General features: G+C 51.2%; 5 protein-coding genes across 5 annotated transcripts; 3 read left to right on the top strand and 2 right to left on the bottom strand.

The window, feature by feature from the left end:
* Positions 1–341: 341 nt before the first annotated feature.
* On the bottom strand, positions 342–878 carry A1O5_04101 (uncharacterized protein; the record flags this gene model as incomplete). Its single annotated transcript, XM_007744709.1, has 1 exon — positions 342–878. The coding sequence occupies one exon, from the start codon at positions 876–878 to the stop codon at positions 342–344; it is 537 nt and encodes a 178-aa protein (XP_007742899.1).
* A 327-nt stretch (positions 879–1,205) lies between these two features.
* A1O5_04102 (enoyl reductase) lies at positions 1,206–2,207 on the bottom strand (the record flags this gene model as incomplete). The annotated part of the gene is made up of 2 exons (XM_007744710.1): positions 1,206–2,089; positions 2,168–2,207. The coding sequence occupies 2 exons, from the start codon at positions 2,205–2,207 to the stop codon at positions 1,206–1,208; spliced, it is 924 nt and encodes a 307-aa protein (XP_007742900.1).
* A 616-nt stretch (positions 2,208–2,823) lies between these two features.
* On the top strand, positions 2,824–6,079 carry A1O5_04103 (uncharacterized protein; the record flags this gene model as incomplete). Its single annotated transcript, XM_007744711.1, has 2 exons — positions 2,824–5,739; positions 5,792–6,079. The coding sequence occupies 2 exons, from the start codon at positions 2,824–2,826 to the stop codon at positions 6,077–6,079; spliced, it is 3,204 nt and encodes a 1,067-aa protein (XP_007742901.1).
* Positions 6,080–6,956: 877 nt separating this feature from the next.
* Positions 6,957–19,285, top strand: A1O5_04104 (E3 ubiquitin-protein ligase HUWE1; the record flags this gene model as incomplete). The annotated part of the gene is made up of 3 exons (XM_007744712.1): positions 6,957–7,004; positions 7,077–19,084; positions 19,144–19,285. The coding sequence occupies 3 exons, from the start codon at positions 6,957–6,959 to the stop codon at positions 19,283–19,285; spliced, it is 12,198 nt and encodes a 4,065-aa protein (XP_007742902.1).
* A 1,484-nt stretch (positions 19,286–20,769) lies between these two features.
* A1O5_04105 (60S ribosomal protein L8-B) lies at positions 20,770–21,405 on the top strand (the record flags this gene model as incomplete). The annotated part of the gene is made up of 2 exons (XM_007744713.1): positions 20,770–20,952; positions 21,007–21,405. 2 exons carry the CDS (start codon positions 20,770–20,772, stop codon positions 21,403–21,405), a joined length of 582 nt encoding a protein of 193 aa, XP_007742903.1.
* Between the last annotated feature and the right edge of the window lie 1,523 nt (positions 21,406–22,928).

Raw genomic sequence — 22,928 nt, forward strand, 5'->3', positions numbered from 1 at the left:
ATATGCACACACAGGATGGTCCTCTCTTTGGTGGAAGGCCAGAAGGTCAAGCTGAAGCTGGCTCGTCTTTACGGTAAACTGTACTAGCTATCGAGGGTCTCAGTAGAGGGAAATTACTCGGATCAAATCCACCTCCTCCTGCGCCTATCCCAGCTGATTTCAAGCTAGCAGAAATATCTGTTGTATTTGTCTTCCTTGAACCCATCAGGTGCAGGAGTGAGGATGCACACAATACTTGATTTCTGATCTGCTCGTTTTCGAAGCCACACCTCAGCCTGCGCCCGACAAAGTTGCCTCGCGGACTTCGTAGGCGTTATGTTAGTCTTTTGACATAGCCATGGTCATGGGCAGTTGATGTATTGCCAGATAAGCTCTGAATTCGAGGTGACTTTGTAACCTATCGTGACGGGCATTGTGAGGTCGGCGGCGTCGTGGATGTTGAGGAGATGCAAGGTGGCTGCTTCTTGGTTCTGATCACGTGGAAAATCCGAAGGCCCATTCAGAATCAATTTGATGTCGAGAGAACCATAGCCTTCAGGGTCTGTTGGCTCCGGAATACCGGGGCAGGTGTAGACAGCATTAACGTTTTTTGATGTTTTGCCGTCGCTCGCTGTATTCGTGATGTACCTGTAGAGTAGATTGCAGTAGTCACTAGTCTTGGATGGATCGCCGCCGTTTTTGACGTTAACGTTCGCCTCGTACGTCAGACCGCACACCGGGCCGACAATGTCTGGATCGAGGTTGAAAGTAAGAAGATCATCAGTGAGTGAAAGGTCAGTGATTGTCTTGTTGCGGGCGACAACGACGGCTTCGAATCGGGCGAGGACCGCGTTGACCAGGACAAGGACGTAAGTGATTAAACTGAGAAAGAGCGTCATCTCGAGAACACTTTGGCGTTCGGATTTGAGACAAGAGCAAGGCGGGTTGAAAGATCGCTGAGGTCGATTGAAGACCTGCTCCGATGTTTCTTCTGGTAAAGAGAACGAATTTTGATGTGGCCGAGGGACCTTGAAAATCCAAGATTGCACGCGGAAGTGAAGCCTTGTCATTCACCTCCGCTCAACAAGAGGCCCGGTGCCGGACTAATGAGATACTGCAGCACCGAAACAGTGAGCATTCACTGTCAGATGAAGCGAGTTCCCGTTCTCAATCGTGTATTTGTCCATTACAACTTCAGTCGCGCCAGTCTCCCAATTACTCATATTTCACCAGACGCCTGGAAACATGGTAAATTTCTTCTTCTTGTACTTGTCACCAAACTCCTTGCGGTATCTTCGCTCCTTCTTTGCTGCCCATTGTCCCATCTGGAGCACGGAGATGACAAGGAAGATGAGTACTCCCCAGCTCAGGCCACTCAGAAGATAGACCCCAATCCAAGAGCAGGTCTCCGTCATATAGTTGGGGCAGGTGACAAGATTGAACAAGAAACCTTGGGGGATGCCTCGTTCGGTCCCTCCGGCACTTCGGAGTCCTTTCAATGTCAGGTGGGTTTGGAGATTGCCCAGCTCCCCTAGCAGGAAGATGATCAACCCAGGATAGAAGAGCAGTGGGTTGGGTTCTTGCGCTGCTGCGGAGTATGGTGAATAAATGAAAACTGCGATCATGAGGCCGGAAAGGATCCAGTAGTGGAAACTGTTCTTGAAAATGTTGCGGATGGGCATGGTAGCGGCCGAAAAGCGGTGAACAAACAGCGTCTCTAGCTCCCGCTTGACGAAGTGCAAGCATATCAACGCGCAGAGCACCTTTTGCAGCTGAGACGCTTCCTTGCTGGCAGATGGATAGATGTACGGTCGGACGGCCAGCATTAACGGATGTATCAAAATTGGACCCAAATACTCGACCAGGAAGACAGTTCGCCATGCCACCTGCATCCCAAGATCTTTCACATAGATTGTGCTCTGATCACGTAGACCGTTCTCACGTATCGACGTCTCCTTGGAGTTTGCCACGACACTGCCATCAGAGCCCTTGGTCACGCGCAGCTGGTGAATGGAATATTTGGTCTTGTGCGCGAGTTCTGAATACAACTTGGCCGTGGAGGCATCGGGGCTCAGGACGAGTGATTCTGGCAGGGACTTGATGGGCTTCCCTGCAGGAATGTGAGCACGCAGTCTGTCAAGGAAGGGGAGATTCTGCCCAGGTCTTGGTTCGAGCCTGGTTTGCTTACCTCGTGGCCGTACTTGCAGATTGAGGGGTTTCGATGCCATGTTAGCCGGCTGAGCTCCAGCAGCTGATAGAACACGAGACTCTGATGGGAACAAGCGAGTGTCAAGGGGATGAGGCGAGGACTACCGAATCACACTCGTAAGAGGAATGTAGATGTGGATTGCGGCTGTTAGCGAAAACAAAGCTCGTCGTGCGCAACGAACTAGTGGGTGTTTGGGCTTTGGAGCTTTGGAGACTCGGCGCAGCTATTTATTGGATGGAACCCCCTTTTCAGGCCCCGCCTTCCCCTTTTAAGAGACTTGCTGCTGAATTCGGCGCTATTCTTCTTGTGGCGCCATCTTGGACCCTTTAGTCCTCTCCAGCCCTTTCAGCCGTACAAGGGGCTGGCTGAGAATGTTAGGGTGAGTACTGGGTACGATTACAGAGTATAGTTGACGGGAAAGCACTCTTATTATAAGCTCGGTTTCTCTTCCTCCTTTAGTTGTCAACCTCCTCTCCCACTGACGAAAGCGGGCGGGTCAATTGTTGGTGGGCTACGAGGTATTCGTACCGCAACCCTTATTCCACCTTCGATTCGCTATCGATATCCTTTTTCCCATTCTTTGTCTCTAGCTGGTCGAGCCCTTCTTTCCGAGCGCTCTCCGGAAAGGATCCAAAATGCCGTTGAGCTTATCAAGACTTAGGGGTATGCTATGCATCCCTGAAAACCCTGAAGATAACTCAAAGGCGGCAGGATCCAAGTCAGCCAAGGAGTCTCAGCCTGATAAGACACAGGTTTTCCAAGAGCGACCACGTTCGAGCGATTCCAACAGCTCTTCGTCGACTAGTGAAACCAAGAGATCAGACCAGATCTTGGACGTGCTCAAGAATTTCAATTTAAAGAACCTCAGGACCGTCAAAGATGTTGCCTTACAGCAAATTGACGGCGAGCCTATCGACGACAAGACGTATCTTATGGAGCGAATCATCCAGCTGGCAGCGGATCTTCCAGTCTCGAGCCGGACTAGTGCTACTCTGACCAATGCCTTTCTGAACCAGCTGTGGACAGACCTGAAACATCCGCCTCAGTCATATCTGGGAGCCGATTACATCTACCGCAAGGCGGACGGATGCAACAACAATATTCTCTGGCCGCATCTCGGGGCTGCAAAACAGCCCTATGCGCGAACAGTGCGACCCAGGTTGATGCAGCCTGTTGCGCGGCCAGACCCTGGGGTCATCTTCGACAGCCTTCTGGCTCGGAAGAAGTTCAGGCCACACCCCAACAAAATATCGAGCGTGCTCTTCTATGTTGCTTCCATCATCATTCACGACATCTTCCACACTAACCACGAGGACTACAGCATATCCGATACTTCCTCGTACCTAGACTTGGCTCCTCTTTATGGCAGTTCTGCCAAAGAGCAGGAGGCTGTCCGGACCATGCATGATGGAAAACTGAAACCCGATTGTTTCTCGGATGTGCGGATTCTCGGCTTCCCCCCAGGCGTCGGTGTGCTCCTCATTCTGTTCAACCGCTTCCATAATCATGTAGCAGAGAATCTTGCTCGCATCGATGAGAACGGCCGCTTCTCGAGGATTCTCAATCCACAAGGGAGACCGAGGCCAGCCAACGCCGAAAAGCTCTATGACGAAGCTTTGTTCCAGACAGCAAGGCTGATCACTACTGGACTTTACGTCAATATTATCTTGAAGGACTATGTCCGAACAATTTTGAATCTCAACCGGGTGGACTCGCTATGGAACCTCGACCCGAGGTCTGAAGAGGGCAATGCAATATTTGGCTACAAGATCCCTGAAGCCACTGGGAATTCTGTTTCGGCGGAATTCAACCTTGTCTACCGGTGGCATTCTTGTGTCTCCGAGAGAGACGAACAGTGGACAAAGGATGCTTACACTAAATTGTTTGGCCATCAATCCTCGCTGTCCATGGGTCAGTTTCTCAGTGCTCTTACTGAGTGGGCCAAGAAATTAAACCCTGATCCTGTCGAGCGAGAATTTGCTGGTCTTCAGCGTCAACCTGACAACAAGTATCCTGACCAGGATCTGGCGGCTATTTGGACTGCATCTGTCTCGGACATTGCGGGTAGCTATGGAGCCTCCCACGTGCCTGCAATTCTGAAGAATGTGGAAGTGCTGGGAATCATTCAAAGTCGTTCTTGGAATCTGGCGAGCCTGAATGAGTTCCGAGAATACTTCAAGCTCGAGCCCCACAAGACCTTTGAAGATATCAATCCCGACCCCTTCATCGCCGATCAGCTACGACGGCTCTACCGCCATCCCGACAACGTCGAAATATACCCGGGTGTTGTGGTTGAGGCAGCCAAGGAGGCTAAGCTACCTGGCAGCGGCCTGTGCACGAACTTCACGACCTCACGAGCGATCCTTTCGGATGCAGTCGCATTGGTTCGCGGCGACCGCTTCTACACCATCGACTACACCCCGAACAATCTAACAAATTGGGGATTCAAGCAGGCAGACTATGACCTAGCCATCAACTACGGCTGCGTCTTCTACAAGCTGGTGCTGACTGCGCTGCCAAACAGCTATCGACAGAACTCTGTGTACGCGCACTACCCATTAGTGATTCCAGAGGAAAACAAGTCCATCCTGACCAAACTGAAGAAAGCTGATCTGTACAACTTTGACAAGCCATCTCCCCTTCCCCAAACTTTAGCACTGAGCTCTGTTGAAGCCTGTAGACTCGTAATGCACGGTACGTCTGACTTCCGCTCATCTTGGGATGCGCTGCCCTTCTCCTCAATTCAGGGCCTCCAGCAAAGTCGAGAAAGGGGATCAATTGTGGCCGATAAACTGCTCCAAATTGAAGGACTGCAGGCCGCCGCAGATGCGTTCTATAAGGACGCCATCTCCGCTCTGCTGCGGGACCGTGCATATCAGCTCGCAGGAAGTCACCAGGTTGACGTCGTTCGAGATGTTTTCAATGTGGCTCATGCGCAGTTTGCTGCGAATCTTTTCTTTCTGCCCATGGGGGGTAAGGGGAGGTCTCACGACAAGTATGACGAACAAGACGTCATCTCCCTCCTTTCCGCCATATATGGCTGTGCAAATGTGGAGCAACCTGCGCGGCGGTTTGCCCTTTTTAAGAAGAAACAGAAAGCGGTCCTGCAATTTGCAGGGCGCCTGCAAGACGAAGTGGGCAGTGGAATCAAAGGCAATTTCAGCCTTCACTCGCACTCGCCAGTACAGCTTCGAAGCCTTGCGGCTCAGGTGATCCAAGAAGTATCGAAGAGTGGACTCTCTCCCACCGAAATCGTGTGGTCTCAACTGCTTCCGTTAGCAGCTTTTGTCTTTGTCAATCAGTCGCGAGTCTTTGTCGAGGTCCTTGACCACGTTCTCGGTGAAGGTGACAAGAAGACAGATGTCGCAGAGCTGAAGCAACTGCTAGATCAAGAAGGCTCATTATCAGGCAAAGCTCAGTCCTACTTTCGCGAGGTTTGCAGAGCGCGACCGTCGACGCCGATCTTCAGAGAGGCAACATCTTCGCACACGGTTGTCGATAGAGAGGAACAGCTCCAGATTTCTGCAGGGCAACGTATTCTCTGTGACATGGTAAGTTAAGCTTGCTTTCAGTGAGGATGCTTGTGCTAAGAGTAAATAACAGACTGCGGTGAACCGTAACAGCAGTGGATTACCCGATGCTGCACCAGGCCAGTCCATCGACCCGCTTGCAGTATTTGGCGGCGAAATATCCCTCGGGGCTCAGCTGAGTCTTGCAAGTTTGGGATCTACCCTTTCGATCCTCTGCGGACTTGAGAAGTTGGACAGAGCAGTTGGGCCAACGGGCCAGGTCAGGCGGCTAAACGAGGGCACGGTGGTGAATTATTTGAACGTCGAAGAGAGCATGGTTCAATCGTATCCAGCGTCGATGATGATCAACTGGCAAGGATGAGGGGTGGAGCGTTTATTTGAATTGGACCCTCGGCCGTTCTTGGAGATGTCGATATGTACCTACAAGTAGGTGCCTCGTACAAATGATATTACGAGGTACGTAGAAATGATATTAGGGTACATCGGGGTTGTAGCCTGGTAGCCTGACAGGGCGCCTACCTGCGCCTATTAGCATAGGGCTAGGGCGCCCCTCCTCACCCTCCTCACTCCCCTCTCCCCCAACGACACAGGCATTAGCGGGTGCGGCTAGTGGGTGGCTAGTACCTAAGGGGAAAGGGCACGTCATTTTCCACTAGTGCCTCTAGAATCTCCAGGCCCAAAGCGCGTCAAAAAGTCAAGTAGTCGCCCGAACCATCTTCACTCGCCAGAAGTGCGGCAGGCAGTGAATCGCAGCACCAAAGAATCCACGCCACAAGAGAGAGACAGTTTCAGTTTCTTCATCTCTACAACAACCGCATTTGAGGCCTGCTCCACAACTTTAGACCTCATTTCTTTGCTTTCACCTGTTCGTCCTCGCTTCCTGTACACTACTTTTGCCTCTTAATTCCGCCCTGATTTCATCCTCAGACCGAGTACGGAGCTGCGTACAGGCACTGGTGATCGCCGCCTCGTAATTCGCAACACCTCTCTTCCCAGCAAAACTTCCAGCACTCCTTCGCACCGCAATTCCGCAGTCGATTCAAAACAGTCATTCCCTTTTCCGCTTTCACTCGGATCCCTCAAGTTCCACTTTGGTACCTGTATTGCTGCCAGCAAATCGTGCCCGGTCCCCAGTTTGCGAACCTGGTCCCATCATCTGGACTTTGCTCCCGAGAGGCTGAACACAACTTCACTCTTCTAATGCAGCCTCTGCTGCAACTTCACGGGGCTTAGCGAAGATGGGGAAGGTTACGAGGAAGCCGCAGGAGAAGCATAAGGCGTCGTTGGTGAGTCTTGTTCCCGTCGCTTCGTCTCGTGCTTCATCTCTTCGGCGGACAACGCTAACGTGACTGCGACAGTCCCCTGCAGTATCAGATCTGGTCAAGCAAGTTTCCACCGTCCCTTTGGCCGATCTTCCAGATGTCTTTCGCGGATGGTCGCCGAGATGGCCGTATCCCCGCGGCGATCTCAACAACTGGATTGAACCTCTCGATCGTTTCGACAGCATCCTGCAATCCTTCATCTCAAGATATGGCCTGGACAAAGGTCCCCAGACAATACCGTTCGGCTCGTCAGTGCTGCTTGAGGGGAGTCCTGGGATTGATGAGCAGGGATTGAAAGAGCGAGGATTTGGCCCAGACGGTGACAGAGAACTGGTCGAGGCCATCCTGGGCTTTTCAAAGCTTCTGGTTGAAAAATGTGCAAACCGAGCTGTCTACAATAGCACAGACCGCCTGAATGATCTGCTGCATACCACTTCGCTCTCGCTGTTGCACAGCACTCTGCGAATCACCTTCTTCCTGGCACAGCGATACGGCGGCATTCGCCCCTCCCCTCACGGTCCGAAATTTTATGATTTCGACTATGAGCGTATCCAGAGGCTGACTGCCCCCTTTGGACCACCGCCGGGGAACGTCAAGCGTGGGCCACCATCTCCGGTCAAGACTAAGTCCAAAGAGAAAGTCCCGCACGCTGGCGGCAGACCGAGGCGCGGCTCAGTTGCATTCAATCCGAACGACTTTCGGACTCTTTGCAAGGATAAGGACACTCTACAGCATGGTGACCGCGCCAAATCCTCGACAGCTGGACCTGATCGAGACTGGCTCGCATGGGCTCCCCCAATCAGAGTGTGGTGGGAAACCAAGAATTCTGAACAAGAGGCTGCCTCTGCCGACGCATCACAATCATCAGAGACCCCGTCCACTCCTACACACATCCGGCGGTCGGCGACAGGACCTGATACGGCGAATACCAATGGCGCATCTCATGAGATTGGCAGTAGTAGAATTGTCAATACACCAGGTGATACGGATAGAAACTTGAAAGTCCTCGAGTTTGCCCCCTCTGATCTTTCGGCCACCACCATTGAGACGATATTGCGCAACCACCTGGGTGATGATATGCCGCCGCAGGTTCGATACGAGCTGCTGCACCAGCTTCGCGTCACCAATGCTTTGATTACATCGCCGAGAACTCGAATGGAGCTTTTATCGGTGCGCCTCTTGGCCGTTGCTAGTTTAGCCAATGTCTTCAGCGAACCGGAACTCACGCAAAAATTGTTCTCAGTGGAGAAGCCTCAGGAATACATTCAACAGGTTGTTGGTCTCCTTCATGAACCAAAGAAAGGCCACGCATCTGTTCCCATCTACCTTCAAACTCTGGCCATGGAGACGATGACTTTCCTTGCGCATTCCAAATCTTTCGCATCTGAGATCCACGCCGCGTTGGGCGCAGGATCAAGTCAAGGCCTCCTTTCTCAACTGATTCAGAGAGGCTTGAACGACATCGCCAAAGACAACGACAGCAAAGATAACGCGGCCGGCGACGATTGGAGAGATGCTATCTTTTCCATGCCGAGGACTCTCATTGAGGTTACTGGGCATCATGGGCGTTCCAGCGAGGCGGTCATAGCGTCGAGCTTTATCACATCGTACCTCTCCGGTTTCAGTATCACCACGGCAAAGGCGATGAGGGTGCACCTGCGGATGCTCGACTTCATCAAAACCTTCTTCCATCACTTCAAAGATGGTCTTGCGACGTTACTGAGCAACCATGCTTTCGAGGCGATCTGCAATCTCCTGGGTACTCTTGTGACGGGTGCTTGGGACCTTCTCAATGCTGGCGAAGGTATACCGGCACAGCACAAGACGCGCGCTACGGACTACGAAATCCCTTACATGCACCAGCAAATCATTCGATCCATCATTGATATGATCAACGACATTAGCGGCCACCAAGGCGCACAGGCCGATCGAGTTCTAAGAAGCCTGGTCGATTCTCAAGCTTTGCTCCGCGCATTCCGACTTATTGTCGATCACCTAACCGCGTTCGGTGCGCATACGTGGAGTGAAGTCATCAAAGCAGTCTGTGGATTCCTCCACAACGAGCCAACAAGCTATACAGTGATATTCGAGGCCGGTATCGTCCAGAGCATACTGAATACAGTAAATCCGTCACCAATCCCCCCTGAAGACTCGGCAGACCAGAAACGATCGAAGACCATATCGTCAGTTCCTGAAAATCGTCCTCAAGGCATTCCACCTGTTGTCGATGCCATTGTCAACGTGTCCCAAGCCTTTGGCGCCATTTGCCTGACGAGTGCTGGCTTCGACTTGTTCAAGTCTTCGGGTGCCCTGGAGAAGTTCTTCGAGATCTTCGAGTCACCTGCGCACGTCAAGGTGCTCAACGATGCGAACATCCTGGCCTTGCTTGGTTCAACGTTCGATGAACTCGTCAGACATCACCCAAACTTGCGCACTTCCGTTTTGAGCACGGTGATGATCATGCTTGGTCGGGTGCGGCATATTTGCAGATCGCTGTCCGTCAGTTTCGGTGCAGGAGCGAAGCTGTGGCTCGGTTCGGAGGATGAGCTCGTTCCGTGTGGCGGATGTGAGGCTCTGTCGTTGGAGATTTTGCCGCCCATTGCAACCAATGTTGACAACCCCACACCCATCAGAACGATCGAATTGCCGAATGGAGACAAATTGGTTCTTGAGGATGAGATACTTCCACCAAGCAACGTTTCAATTACACCGAGCGACCAAGACGGTAATGGTCTTAAAGCCAGTGATTACGTAAGACCTGCCGTGGCGTTCTTGATGACTTTCTTTGAGCACCAGGCTCATTGCGCGAGCTTTCTGGAGCATGGTGGATGCGACCTTGTTTTGGACTTGATCACATTGCCTAGCCTGCCAGTTGCCACTCAACCTTTTGACAGACATGGAGGCATGTTTCAAGAACTGGCCGCGGCTGTCCACATGATGGCGGAGACCAAACCTCACGTTGTTATCCCGGCACTTGTCGACCGCGCGCGTTTTGCCTGCTCAGAGTTGAACCACTTCAGCCAGTGTCAGCCCAGAGACTGGTCTTGCTATTTTGAACCTTTGGTTAGAGCCGCGCCAGGCACCGGTGGTACGGGCAAGGGCCCTGCCCCAGAGCTGTCCGAGGTTGAGATAAATGGAACTCGCATAGTCAGAAGCATGATGGCAGTCTTTTGTCTGGCTCAGGCATTGAGCGAGATTTTCAACATTCCGATTTACAACCAGAGACATGTACAGAATTTCTTATTCGGCCTGGTGAACCTCGAAGATCTCTTCGCCGACATTGCGGTGATGATGGGAGCCATATCTGCTGCCTGTTGTCGTGAGGATGTCGCTCTTCAACGTTCGATTCCCGAACCATGGATTTCGGCAACACGCCCCGAACACTTCTCAACGGGTGACGATGAGGTGGACAAGCTCCTGAGTGTCCGCGATTTTACGTCTCGCTATACCGGCCAGTCGACACCTGAAAATGGAGAAAGTAACCCAGTCTCCGTACCGGATCCTTCCAAATTGAACAAGGACAAACAGACGCCATTTTTTAAGAATGTCCAAACTCTACGGTTCCTGTTGATCGAGACTCCTACTGCTATCACAGAATTTCTCTGCCGTCTCGGGCGCAACATGGCTGCTCGGCGACGACTAGATACCTTCACCAAGCAGAAGGCGACATTCGTGGCAAATGCTCTCGCGTCTGCTTATCTAACACAACTTCGACCATACTTCCTCAACTCCAAGACAACTCAGAACGCCGACGGCGAGGATACCCAACCCCGCTTCACTTATCTTGTGATCGCTCTCGATAATGTCCGGCGGAGCTTCTACGACGATAGTAGTTCGACGTCGAGTCCAATCGCAACACATCCAGCACGTCAAGGCTTTGTTGTTGAGGCATTCCGCAAAGCGGGAGGTATCAAGGTCCTGACAGAGATCGGCACGGAGTTCTTCGAAAAATTGAAGTCGTGTAAGGTCGAGCATGCCGAACTCTCTGCAAACACAGGACTCAAGATCTGTCTCGATATCCTGGAGGAATTCACTGATTCAAAGTGCATCATTGAGTCGGCACAGTCGAACAATATGAAAACCCCGGACCCACTGAGGCAATGCCACTTCTTACCTGCTCAAGTGTTGCTCAACTTGCGGATGGAAGCACTTCCGCTAACGCAATTGATCTGGGCGAGCGATTATGCGGATCAGGCATCCAAAGACGTCGTGCAGAAGCTGGTCTCGATCTTGAAGCACGTGTTCACCGGTGACCATGAGATGGAAGCAGTGCAATCCGATAGTGGCCACCCGACCGTAGTACCGTTTGCGCTGAAAGAACTAGAGTTCGATCCGATAAGGGTCAGTAATTTGAGGGACAAGGGCTACAGCGAAGAACTCGTCCGCGAAGCGTTGTATCGGACGAATTCACAAGCAAATATTCCCACACCAGCAGAAGAGTATTGCCGAGCACTTTTAGCCAACCCTCGCCGGAGGCGACTACCACCCCCAAAGAGAGATACTACAACCACTCCGGGTAACATTCCAGGGTTTGTGGCCCCACCGACAAATTCGCATTCATCTTCTGGTTGGGCTTCACTGGGGGTAGTTCATACTCTGCTTCCCGAAGTGCACCAGGATGCGGGAGATAACGAGATGGAAGGCGTCACCAACTCCAACGAAACAATCACAACGTCGAGACCTGCCGACAATACTGCAACGAGTGTTTCTTCTGCAATGGACATCAGCAACCTCCTCAACAGTGATAGTGAGCCTGAACAAGAGCCACCTCAGCCAGCCGAGGCAGATTTGCCGCGGCCGCCCTCTGTTGAATCGATTAATGCACAGAGGGCGCTCATTAGAGAGGACCTGGCTGAGCGTTGCAATAATATTCTCGACAATCACCAGAGCCTTACTTTTGAACTATCTGACCTAATCATTAGCGCAACAAAGAAGTTGGGCGAAGACCAGGCGAAGGAATTCTGGAGGACGACGTTAGATCTTCTCACAAGCTCACTGCTTTCGATGCAAGGCGAAGATGATATTAACGAGACCCGCGGAAAGAAGATCGCCGCTGCAGCGCACCTGGTAGCTCTACTTATCCAGGATGGGGAAGTGTTTAATGAGACGCTCAGCATATTCCAAGACTCTTTCGAAGGAATTCTTTCCTTCTTGAGTCTTCCAGCTGCAGATGGCCGGGCTGATGAGAATTCCTTTCCATGGGTCGCGCCTGTCTTATTGATCATCGAGAAGATGTTGTCAAAGGACTGTGAGCCAGCAGAAGTTAAGTGGGATCCGCCTACAGACATTGATTCTGTCACCAAGGCTGTACTGACGCCGGTTTCCGTGTTTGAAATGGAAGACAAGCTGAAGCTTTTCGAAGCACTTGTGAAACTATTACCACGTGTCGGAAAATCCAAAGGTATGGCTTTGGCGATTTCCAGAGTCCTGGTTGCTCTTACTCGAACTCGAGAAATTGCCACCAAATTAGCTGAGAAGCGAAACCTTCAGAGACTGTTCCTCATGGTCAAGCAGCTTACCAATGGAGTGGGGCATCGATTGCAAAGATGTTTTATGCTGATCCTGCGACATATTGTTGAAGATGACGAGACTTTGAGACAAATCATGCGCAGTGAGATTAGGCTTCTGTTCAACTCCCGGAACACGGCCAGGCAACCGGACGTCAATAGCTATCTTCGAGAACTTTATCACCTTGTTCTACGGTCCCCATCTGTCTTTGTCGAAACGACAAATGAGATTGTCAAATTGTCTTCATGGCAACCACATGCTGGAAGCAATACCGCCATAATGCTGAAAGAGACCGATGAACTCAAGACAACCGATGATGGAGAAGAGGGTGTGCAGATTCAATCTCCCGAAGAAAGCAAGGCCGATTCTACCCAGCCAACAGTCAGCGTTGAAGCCCCTCAGAAGTCGATCGAAGAGACAAGCAAAGGGAAGGCGCCCGAATTGAAGCCTCCACTTGTCGGGCATCCCGATGGAGTCATCCATTTCATCCTATCGGAGCTGTTGAATTACAAGGATGTTGAGGACAAGGAGACCTCAGCTGAAGCGTCCGCGACTTCGACTATCAACGGAGTACCAAATCCAAGTCATCAGACCGCTACAGCAGAACCACCCGAGGGACGTGTCATTGATGGTGCGCAGTCGAGGTCAGAGAAAGCAAAGTTCAAACCTGAGGAGCACCCAATCTTCTCCTACCGATGCTTCCTAATGTACAATCTGACGGAGCTTCTCCATTCTTATAATCGCACGAAGATTGAGTTCATCAATTTCTCTCGCAAGGCCGATCCAATGGTAGTCACGCCATCAAAGCCTCGTTCTGGCATCCTCAATTACTTCCTCAATGGATTGATTCCATCTTGTTATGTTGACAAGGAAGATTCTTTGCAGTTCAAGAAGAAACTGCTCACAAGTGACTGGGCTATCCGCGTCATCGTCGCCTTGTGTTCCAAGACGGGAGAATCTGGCATGAGTGTGTCTGCCGAGAGGTACTCGACGCAGCCACAGGTCGACGACGTCGACGATGAACCAGATCTGACATTTGTGCGCCGTTTTGTCCTAGAGCACGCGATCAAAGCTTATAAGGATGCAATCTCCTCGAACGAGTCCCTTCAGATGAAGTATAGCCGGTTGTTGTGTCTCTCTGACATGTTCAATCGTCTCTTGACGAAGCCCGCCGTCCCTGAAGGCTCCGCCGGCTCCCAGAATACTTCCTACAAGGTGCTTTCGCGGATGATGTTTGAGAAGAACCTCATCTCGGTCTTGACCAGCTCCCTCACAGAGATCGACCTTGCATACCCTGGCTCCAAGAGAGTGATCAAGTTCATTCTGCGCCCGTTACAGGAGCTTACCACCTTGGCGACCCAAATCAGCGTCGCATCGCCCGATCTTCTCAATTCTACGGCTGGGAACATGTCTGAAGACGTGATTTCGTCTGCCTCCTCCGTTTCTGACGTCGAGGAAGAGCGAGAAGAAACTCCAGACCTTTTCCGAAATTCCGCCCTCGGCATGCTAGATCCTAATCGGGATCTGGTATCTGATTCTGCGACAGATGAGGAAGATGAAGACGAAGAGATGTATGACGAGGCATACGAGGACGAAATGGAGTATGACAACGGTATTGTCGCTGGTGGAAACGATGACGAAGCAGTTAGCGATGAAGAGGAAGGTGAAATGGGCCCAGACGGTGAAATCGAGGGTCTTCCAGGGGATGTACCGATGGATATCGAATTCGTCGTTAATGATCCTCACATGGATGTTGACACAGATGAAGACGAGGACGAGGACGACGAGGACGAGTCCGATGAGGACGATGAGGATGAAGATGGTGACGACTTCGAGATCGGTCAGGATGAAGACGCTGGTGAAATCAATGGAGACGACGAAAATAACAGTCTCGATGGAGGGCCGGAGGATGAAGGAGAATGGGAAGACGACGACGACGACGACGACGACGACGACGACGACGGTGATGATACAGAAGGTGCCGAGGGACGACATCGCACTGCTCGATTCGAAAACGCCGAGTTTTCCTTCCCTGGAGACATAATGCCTATTCCAGTTGAACAGGATCGCGACATTGGAATGCCTCCTCCAGCAGGTGTCCTCAGCAACCTTCTCCGTGTTTTGGGTGACCACGACCTTGATGAACCGACACGTACGATAAGAGGAATTGCTGACAATGCGGTACAAGAATCGCCCCGACGTATTATGGTCGCACGTCGTTCTCTTCCTCAGATAGGTGGAGGTTTAGGATCACCTCCAGAAATACCTTTTCCGGAGGAGGATGAGGATGAGGACGAAGACGACGAAGAGGAGGATGACGAAGACGGCGACGACATGGATGAGAACGACGGAGTTGAGTACGGTGACTTTGACCACTTACTAAGTGGCGGTGCGCGCGAAATCATTGAGCACAGTCATTTGACATGGGACCATCCGCCTCTCATGCGACGCCATCGCCCACTTGGTGGCTCCGTTTGGAACACCCTGACTAGGCGGATTGAAGGTCGGGACGACCTCCATTCAAGCGGTCGGTCAGGTCGCATACCGCCGCATGTAAGGTCTGGCGATGATGGCGCAAATCCTCTTTTGCGAAGACCTCAGCCAGAACCCCGACAGCGATCAGAGCACGTTAGTACGAGCATTCTACTCCCCCATGGGCTTGGCATGCTTCCAGGGATGGCTGGCTTTCAGCCTCTCCAAGCCACTATCCACACAGTCGACGGACATGAAATAGGCGCCCATGGAGCTGTCCTTGATGCTATCTTCTCGGCTCTTCAGCGTGGCGAGATGGGTACAGGTTCGATCCGACTTCGCATTCCGGCCCCTCTTACAGACTTTCGCGACCCATGGCGAACATCGGGTTGGGATCCACATCAGCATCGTCATATATCCCGTGACGACTCCCATCGTGGTAATAATTTTGTGCCCTCACCGACTATGGCACGTTGGCAAGAAGAGGTACGACTTCTCTATGGCACTACCTATGTGGAGAAGATCCAGCGTGTCCAAATCTGGCTCATGTCCGTTCTGGTTCCATTTGCTCAGCAGGAGGAGAAAGAAGCAAGACGTAAGCGAGAACAGGAACAGCAGGCAGAACGAGAAGAAATGGAAAGATTGAGAGTGGAAGCAGAGCGTCGCAAGAAAGAGGCTGAGGAGCGAGAAGGTGAGCGTTTGCGAGTTGAATCTGAAGCCGCAACCGCGGCAGCAGCCGAGGCTGGAGCCCCGGAAGTGGATGACGAGCATGATGAAGATGGCGACACAGTTCCCATGGAGGATGTACAGGACACAGATGCAGCGACTGTCCAAGAGACCACCGACAATACAGCCTCGACGTCAGCGGCACCTGACGCGCAGCCTCGAGTTTTCACTACCATTCGAGGCCGTCAGATCGACATCACCGGATTGGCAATCGATGTCGACTATCTGGAAGCCCTGCCCGAGGAACTCCGCGAAGAGGTCATCATGCAACAGTATGCTACTCGGCGTGAAGAAGCTCGTCAAGAAGGCACTGGTGGAACTGCTAGGACTGATACATCTGGCATTGACCCGGATTTCCTCGATGCTCTACCAGAAGATATTCGAGAAGAGATACGACAACAAGAGGCACACGCACAACGTCGACGAGAGCGTGAAGAAGCTCGCAGACAAGCTGCTGCCAGGGCAGGACACGCCCAGGCGGAAGAGATGGACAATGATAATTTCTTGGCTACTCTCGACCCTGCGTTCCGTCAGGTCATCCTGTCGGAACAACCACCGGAGATCTTGCGTCAGCTCGATCCCCGCCACGCTGCAGAAGGCCGGGCACATGCAAGACGTCTGTATCAGTATGTAAGAACTGAATCCACCGCTCGTCCAGACCGTCCGGCCGAGGATGCAGCTCAACGAGACGGCAAACGGCAGATTATCCAAATGGTGGACAAGTCCGGGGTCGCTACTTTGTTGCGCCTCATGTTCTTGCCTCAACAGGGCTCGCTTCGAACGAATTTGTGGCACATCCTTCGTAATATCTGTGGAAATCGACAGACTCGATCTGAAGTTGTCAATCTTCTGCTCGTCATTCTTAAAGAAGGCTCAACGGATGTGACGGCGGTTGAGCGCAGTCTTACCAATTTATCCCTGAGGGCGAAAGCAACGGTTGGACAGAAGACACCTCAGCCACTCAAGCGCACGCTTTCGATGCAGCCTGCTAATGGCATCAGCGATGAAGTCACTCCTCTTGTGGTTGTACAGCAGTGTCTTTATGCACTGAGGCAACTATGCCAGAGCAACTATCACACCCGCACCATCTTTATCCGCGAGGGCGACGGCATTGTAGCCTCGAAGAAAGGCAAAGGAAAGGCCAAAGAAGTCAAAGCAGTCAGATACCCTATCAACGACCTGATCAGCCTTCTCGACCGAAAATTGATTGTGGAAAGTTCATCCTGTCTTCAGTCACTTGCTGAACTCCTGTCTGCGGTTACTCAGCCTTTGCCAAATTTATTAAAGAAGGATAAGGAGAAAGGCTCCGACGAGGGCAAGCCGACGGTTCCTGAAGCTGGAAGTACGGAAGCAGCGATTTCTTCTGGTGAACATACTGACGCTGGCCCATCAGCTCAACTAGACGCAGATGTGGAGATTCAAGATGCTCCTGCGCCTGGCACTGACAATGAAGAGAATGAAGCTTCTACGAGTACGAGTGCAGCTCTACAGTCTGAGACAGCAGAGACCGGCCCTAATGACAACGCTGACACTAACAACGAAGACTTAACTGCTGATGGGACCAAGTCTAAGAAGGCTTTTGAACCTCCTGAGATTTCGGAGCACAACTTACAACTCGTCGTGAGCATCTTTGTTGCTCCTGAATGCAATAGCGACACCTTCCACTCGACTTTGGAGACGTTATCGAGCCTGTCATGCATTCCCGGCACCTCTGCTGTGTTCAGCAAGGAGTTGATTCGTTACGTTAAAGAACTTTCCCAATCTATTTGCAGAGACCTTGAGGAGCTGATTCCGCAGCTGAAGGAGGCGCAGTCGATCACGGATCTCCATGTGCTCTCCTCGACAAAGTTTTCACATGGGGGGTCTGATCAAGTCAAGCTTTTGCGAGTTCTGCAGGCATTGGACTATCTGTCTGCACCCAAAACCGAGAATGAGGAATCTGAGGGAAATGCTATGGCAAAGAGCATCCTTACATCATCATACGATAGTCTTGCTCTGAGACCGCTGTGGACCAAACTGAGTGAATGCTTGACAACGGTCCGTGAAAAGGACAACATTACCAGTTTTGCAACCATACTGCTTCCACTCATTGAGTCGTTGATGGTGGTCTGCAAGAACACGTCTCTCAAAGACTCAGTTCTGGCCCGTCAAATCAGAGAACAGGTGCCTGGAAGTCCGGCGCCAGAAGCTATGGATGACCTTCAGCAGCTTTTTTTCAATTTCACCACCGAGCATCGCAAGATTCTCAATGACATTATACGTCAGTCCCCCAAGCTAATGCAAGGAAATGGAAGTTTCAGCTTGCTGGTAAAGAATCCGAAAGTCCTCGACTTCGACAACAAACGAGCCTACTTCACCAAGCAGATTCACTCTAGACTGCATCAGCAACGACAAATACAGCCGCCCCTGCAGCTCAATGTCCGCCGGAGCCAAGTGTTCCTAGATTCTTATAAGGCCTTGTATTACAAATCCGCCGATGAAATGAAATATGGCAAGCTCAACATCCGTTTCAACGGCGAAGAAGGTGTTGATGCAGGAGGTGTCACCCGAGAGTGGTTCCAGGTTCTTGCCCGGGGCATGTTTAACCCAGATTGGGCTTTGTGGCAACCTGTGGCAGCCGATCGCACCACATTCCACCCTAACCCTCTCAGCTGGATCAATGGTGAACACCTCCTCTACTTCAAATTCATTGGTCGTATCATCGGGAAGGCGTTGCATGAGGGACGTGTGCTTGATTGCCACTTCAGTCGGGCTGTTTATAAGCGTCTTCTCGGAAAGGAACCCAATCTAAAAGATCTCGAGTCCATGGATCTTGATTACTACAAGAGTTTGGTCTGGATTCTGGAGAACGACATCACCGACGTTATTACGGAAGACTTCTCCGTTGTCGAAGAGCAGTTTGGTGAAGAAAAGGTCGTGGATCTTATTCCGAATGGACGAAATATCCCGGTGACGGAGGAGAACAAGAGAGAATATGTTAATGCTCAGGTTCGCTATCGCCTCACGACGTCAGTGAAAGAGCAGCTTGAGAACTTTGTCAAAGGCTTCCACGACATCATCCCGGCGGAGCTAATCGCCATCTTCGATGAACAGGAACTCGAGCTGCTCATCTCTGGTCTGCCAGAGATTGATGTGGACGATTGGAGAGCTCATACTGAATATCACAACTACAATGCCAACAGTCCTCAAGTTACTTGGTTTTGGCGGATTGTCCGCGGTATGAGCAATGAAGAACGGGCGAAATTATTACAGTTCGTCACTGGCACGAGCAAAGTTCCTCTGAATGGCTTCAAGGATCTTGAAGGAATGCAAGGAAATACTCGATTCAGTATTCACAAGTAAGTTTGACAATCATCCTCGCGAGCTTTTTGCGCAGATACTAACGAGTTTGCCATAGGGATCCGAGTCAATCTCGCCTGCCGACGAGCCACACTTGCTTCAATCAGCTTGACTTGCCTGCTTACGATGACTACGATACCCTCAAGAACAGCTTGATGACCGCGATTAATCTCGGTGCTGATTATTTCGGTTTCGCATGATGGGTTGAAATTACATGGTGTGATACGGGGAAGGCAAAATGAGCTTGGAACAGGATGTAATGGTGAACAAGGTCGGGCAGGGATATGCGAGGCATTTCTAGGGTTATTTCCTTCTCCCAGGTTCAACCATGCTGTCTACAGAGCACCATCAAAAGACATCGTCGGGATCAGGCTGGTGGAAAGATACGCACAAATTGAAAGAGTACGATGGCGATCACAAATGATGGATCAATGGAGAGCTTCCGGCTACTCGGTGGTGATCTTGACATGGCTGAGATGTGCAGATCTCAGATTCCAGATCAATATCGTCACCGGCCAAAATATGCTTAGATAGATTAGTTTCAGCTTCGTTGATATTAAAAAAAAAAAAAAAAAAAAGCATCTGCAATGATTGTCGCGTCCTTAGTCTAAATAGCCTGCTCACGCATGCTTCATGTTCATTTGTCGTTCCCAATGACCCACTCAAAGGTTCGCTATTGTTCACAGGAGATGGGTATGGAAATACTTCGGCTTGGGTGCCTCGGAGTCCCCTTAGATTCGCGAGGCTGTGCGCCGCAAGGCTGGCCAATCATTTGCGCCAAGCTAGGATATGTCGCCAAGGCTTAACTTTCCCGCTTTAGGACAACCCGCACTTCGAACTTTCCACATTTTCGAATTGCAGATTGATTGAGAGTTTCCTCAACCTGCGTTTCCCTCTGAAACCGCCTGTTCCCTCATCCTTTTTGCAAGCCCCATCTCCCTCCCTCAACAAACATAATGGTAAGCTAAAACCACTGTACCTATCCTTCTCCGCCATTCTACGGCCTGCAATTCGAGCTCTGCCGTAGGCGGATAAGACGACGCTCGATGCGCAGAAATATTTTCCGCCAGAATCTGTTTGGGCCGCATCGTGAGCCTGTGAAGTGGCCGACCGCTTTGTTGAGAGCTCAGCCATGGAATTTGCACGCTTGCTTTGTTCCTTTACTCGATTCTTGGTGATGACTCCGGCTGGAGAAGGAGAATCCCAGATGCAGCTAGCCACCGCTCTGGGCATCCCTTCTCCTTAGAGTTCAAAGAAAGCTTTGCGTCAGTGAGAGGATGGTTACTGACGTTTTCTTTGCTCAATGACAGCCACCAAAGGGGAAGAAACCCGCGCCTGCGCCTTTCCCGCAAGGGAAGGCTGGGGCTAGTAAGAAGGCTGCCAAGGTACGTCCCTGTTTTCGGTATTGTTCTTGAAATCTCGTTTCCCTAAGAGAGGGTGTATAAGTGCTGTTGGTAAGGGCGGGTTGAGCTGACTTGCTAACTTGCGGCATTGTAGAATCCTCTCCTCGAGAGGCGTCCTCGAAACTTCGGCATCGGTCAGGATGTCCAGCCCAAGCGCAATCTGTCTCGCATGGTCAAGTACGAACTTCCCACCGATACGTCTCCTGTCGCGAAGAATGATCTGACATTTTGGTAGATGGCCAGAGTACATCCGCCTGCAGCGCCAGAAGAAGATTTTGAACATGCGCCTCAAAGTCCCGCCCGCGATCGCTCAGTTCCAAAACACGCTCGATAGAAATACCGCGGCGCAGTGCTTCAAGCTGTTGAACAAGTATCGTCCTGAGACCAAAGTGCAGAAGAAAGAGAGACTGCATCAGGAGGCGACCGCTGTGCAAGAGGGGAAGAAGAAGGAGGACGTGAGCAAGGTGGGTATCTCAAATTCCCCCTGCAATACTATCTGGGGACTCATATCGCAACAGAAACCCTACACAGTCAAATACGGCCTCAACCACGTTGTCGGCCTCATCGAAGCCAAGAAGGCATCCCTCGTTCTGATCCCTAACGACGTCGACCCAATCGAACTTGTTGTCTTCCTCCCTGCTCTCTGCCGAAAGATGGGTATCCCGTATGCCATCATCAAGGGCAAAGCCCGTCTGGGAACTGTAGTTCACAAGAAGACTGCTGCTGTATTGGCTCTCAGCGAGGTCAAGGGCGAGGACAAATCGGAATTGTCCAAGTTGGTGAACACGATCAACGAGGGTTATACCAGCAAGTACGAGGAGAATAGGAGACATTGGGGAGGTGGAATTATGGGTGTCAAGGCCGTGGCGAGGATGGAGAAGAAGAGGAAGGCGATTGAGAGTGCCATCAAGATCTAAGTGCCTTGGTCCCTCTCTACTGTTCTTTCAGTGCGAAGAGAACGGAGACACAACTTCTGAAGTGATGACCTCGACTACTCAAGTCATGTCACCTTTGCTGAAAGAGAGCGGGCATTCAAGATGACTACTTGTTGACGACAGATGACGCCGGAGATGATCAGCATGGATTATGCAAGCCAGGTTCGCGACTGGAACGGCCGAAATGGCGAGCCACCACAGTCCAAGACCAGCAGGTGTCGACTCCCTGATGTACACAAGCAAGCAAGCAAGCGGATTCGATGATCTTTGTATCTAGTTGTGTGCTGTCGGGCGGGCACCCTGCTCGGTGATAGTCATCGCCATGATCACAGTTGCAGATGCAGGCGGCGCTTGTCAAAAGGTTCTGAAATGGAAGAAAACCCAAATCATGTCGGCCAAAGCTGAACAACGATGGCCTTCTTCTCTCCCGCCTTCTTTCCTTGTCCCCTGCGCTCTCCCTCCTCTTCAGCACCGTTCATCTTGACTTTGCTCCTCGTCGTCGTGGACCTTCCCTCTCAATGCCTTCCCTTCTCTTTCCATTGCCCCCTTTACTTCCTTCATATCATTTACTTATATTCTCCTCTTCATCCCTCCCCCTTCCCGGCCAAACTCCTCCGTCTTTATTTCGTTTCCTGTTCCCTCCTCAATCCATACTCTGTCCTCCGTCCTCTATATTCCGTGCCCAACACACCTTCAAGTTACGTATCTACCAACGTATGTATGTTCTTGTGACTGGAAATTGCACGTAAGCTTTTGCCTGGGTGCCACCCACTTCGCCCCACGGGATTCTTAAAACCGTGCTTGCTCAATCCCGTCATGTCCGGTCTATATGTTCTTAAGCCACGTTCGCTGTTCTTTTCTTTCCCCTCTTCATTCCTATTCTTTCCTTTTCAATTCGTTGGTTTTTGTTTTTCTTGTTTTGTTTTGTTTTTTTTTTTTTTTTCGGTTTCCTCCCTCGCTTCCAGCAGGCGGTCGTGGTTAGTATTTTCTTTCATTTCTCGCAAAGCGCGTACACACGCGTCCATGTCTATGTGGAAATCGGGATCGAAATTGGAAATGGAATTGGTGAGCGGGCGTTATCTACATGCTCGGTACATAGCAGGGTTAACAGGGAAGAGTCCAAGACAAAGGACCGAAAAAAACATGGGGAGAAAAAGATCCTCCCTCCTTGTCCTTCGGCCATGGCACATTGCACGTTGTCCATTGCACAGGTTTTCAACAGAGCACGAGGAATTAAGAAGCACATATGCAAGTTAGCGCTATTACGTACTCCAGTAGATAGATACAAAGAGAGGGCCGGACCAGGTTGAAATTCACAACGTGCGACGGCTCGCACACTGGGCATCAGGGTATCAGGGTATCAATTGCTTCTACTTCTGCTTCTGCTTCTCATCCCCATCCAACTCGAGCTTGATCCTTTCCTGGGAAAGTTTCAACTTTCATTACTTTGTAAGATTGTCTGTCTCTCTGCCCACTCCCAGTCGCCAGGCCGCCAAGTATAAAGG

Source organism: Cladophialophora psammophila (assembly GCF_000585535.1).
Source record: "Cladophialophora psammophila CBS 110553 chromosome Unknown aczJe-supercont1.5, whole genome shotgun sequence".
Taxonomy (NCBI): domain Eukaryota; kingdom Fungi; phylum Ascomycota; class Eurotiomycetes; order Chaetothyriales; family Herpotrichiellaceae; genus Cladophialophora; species Cladophialophora psammophila.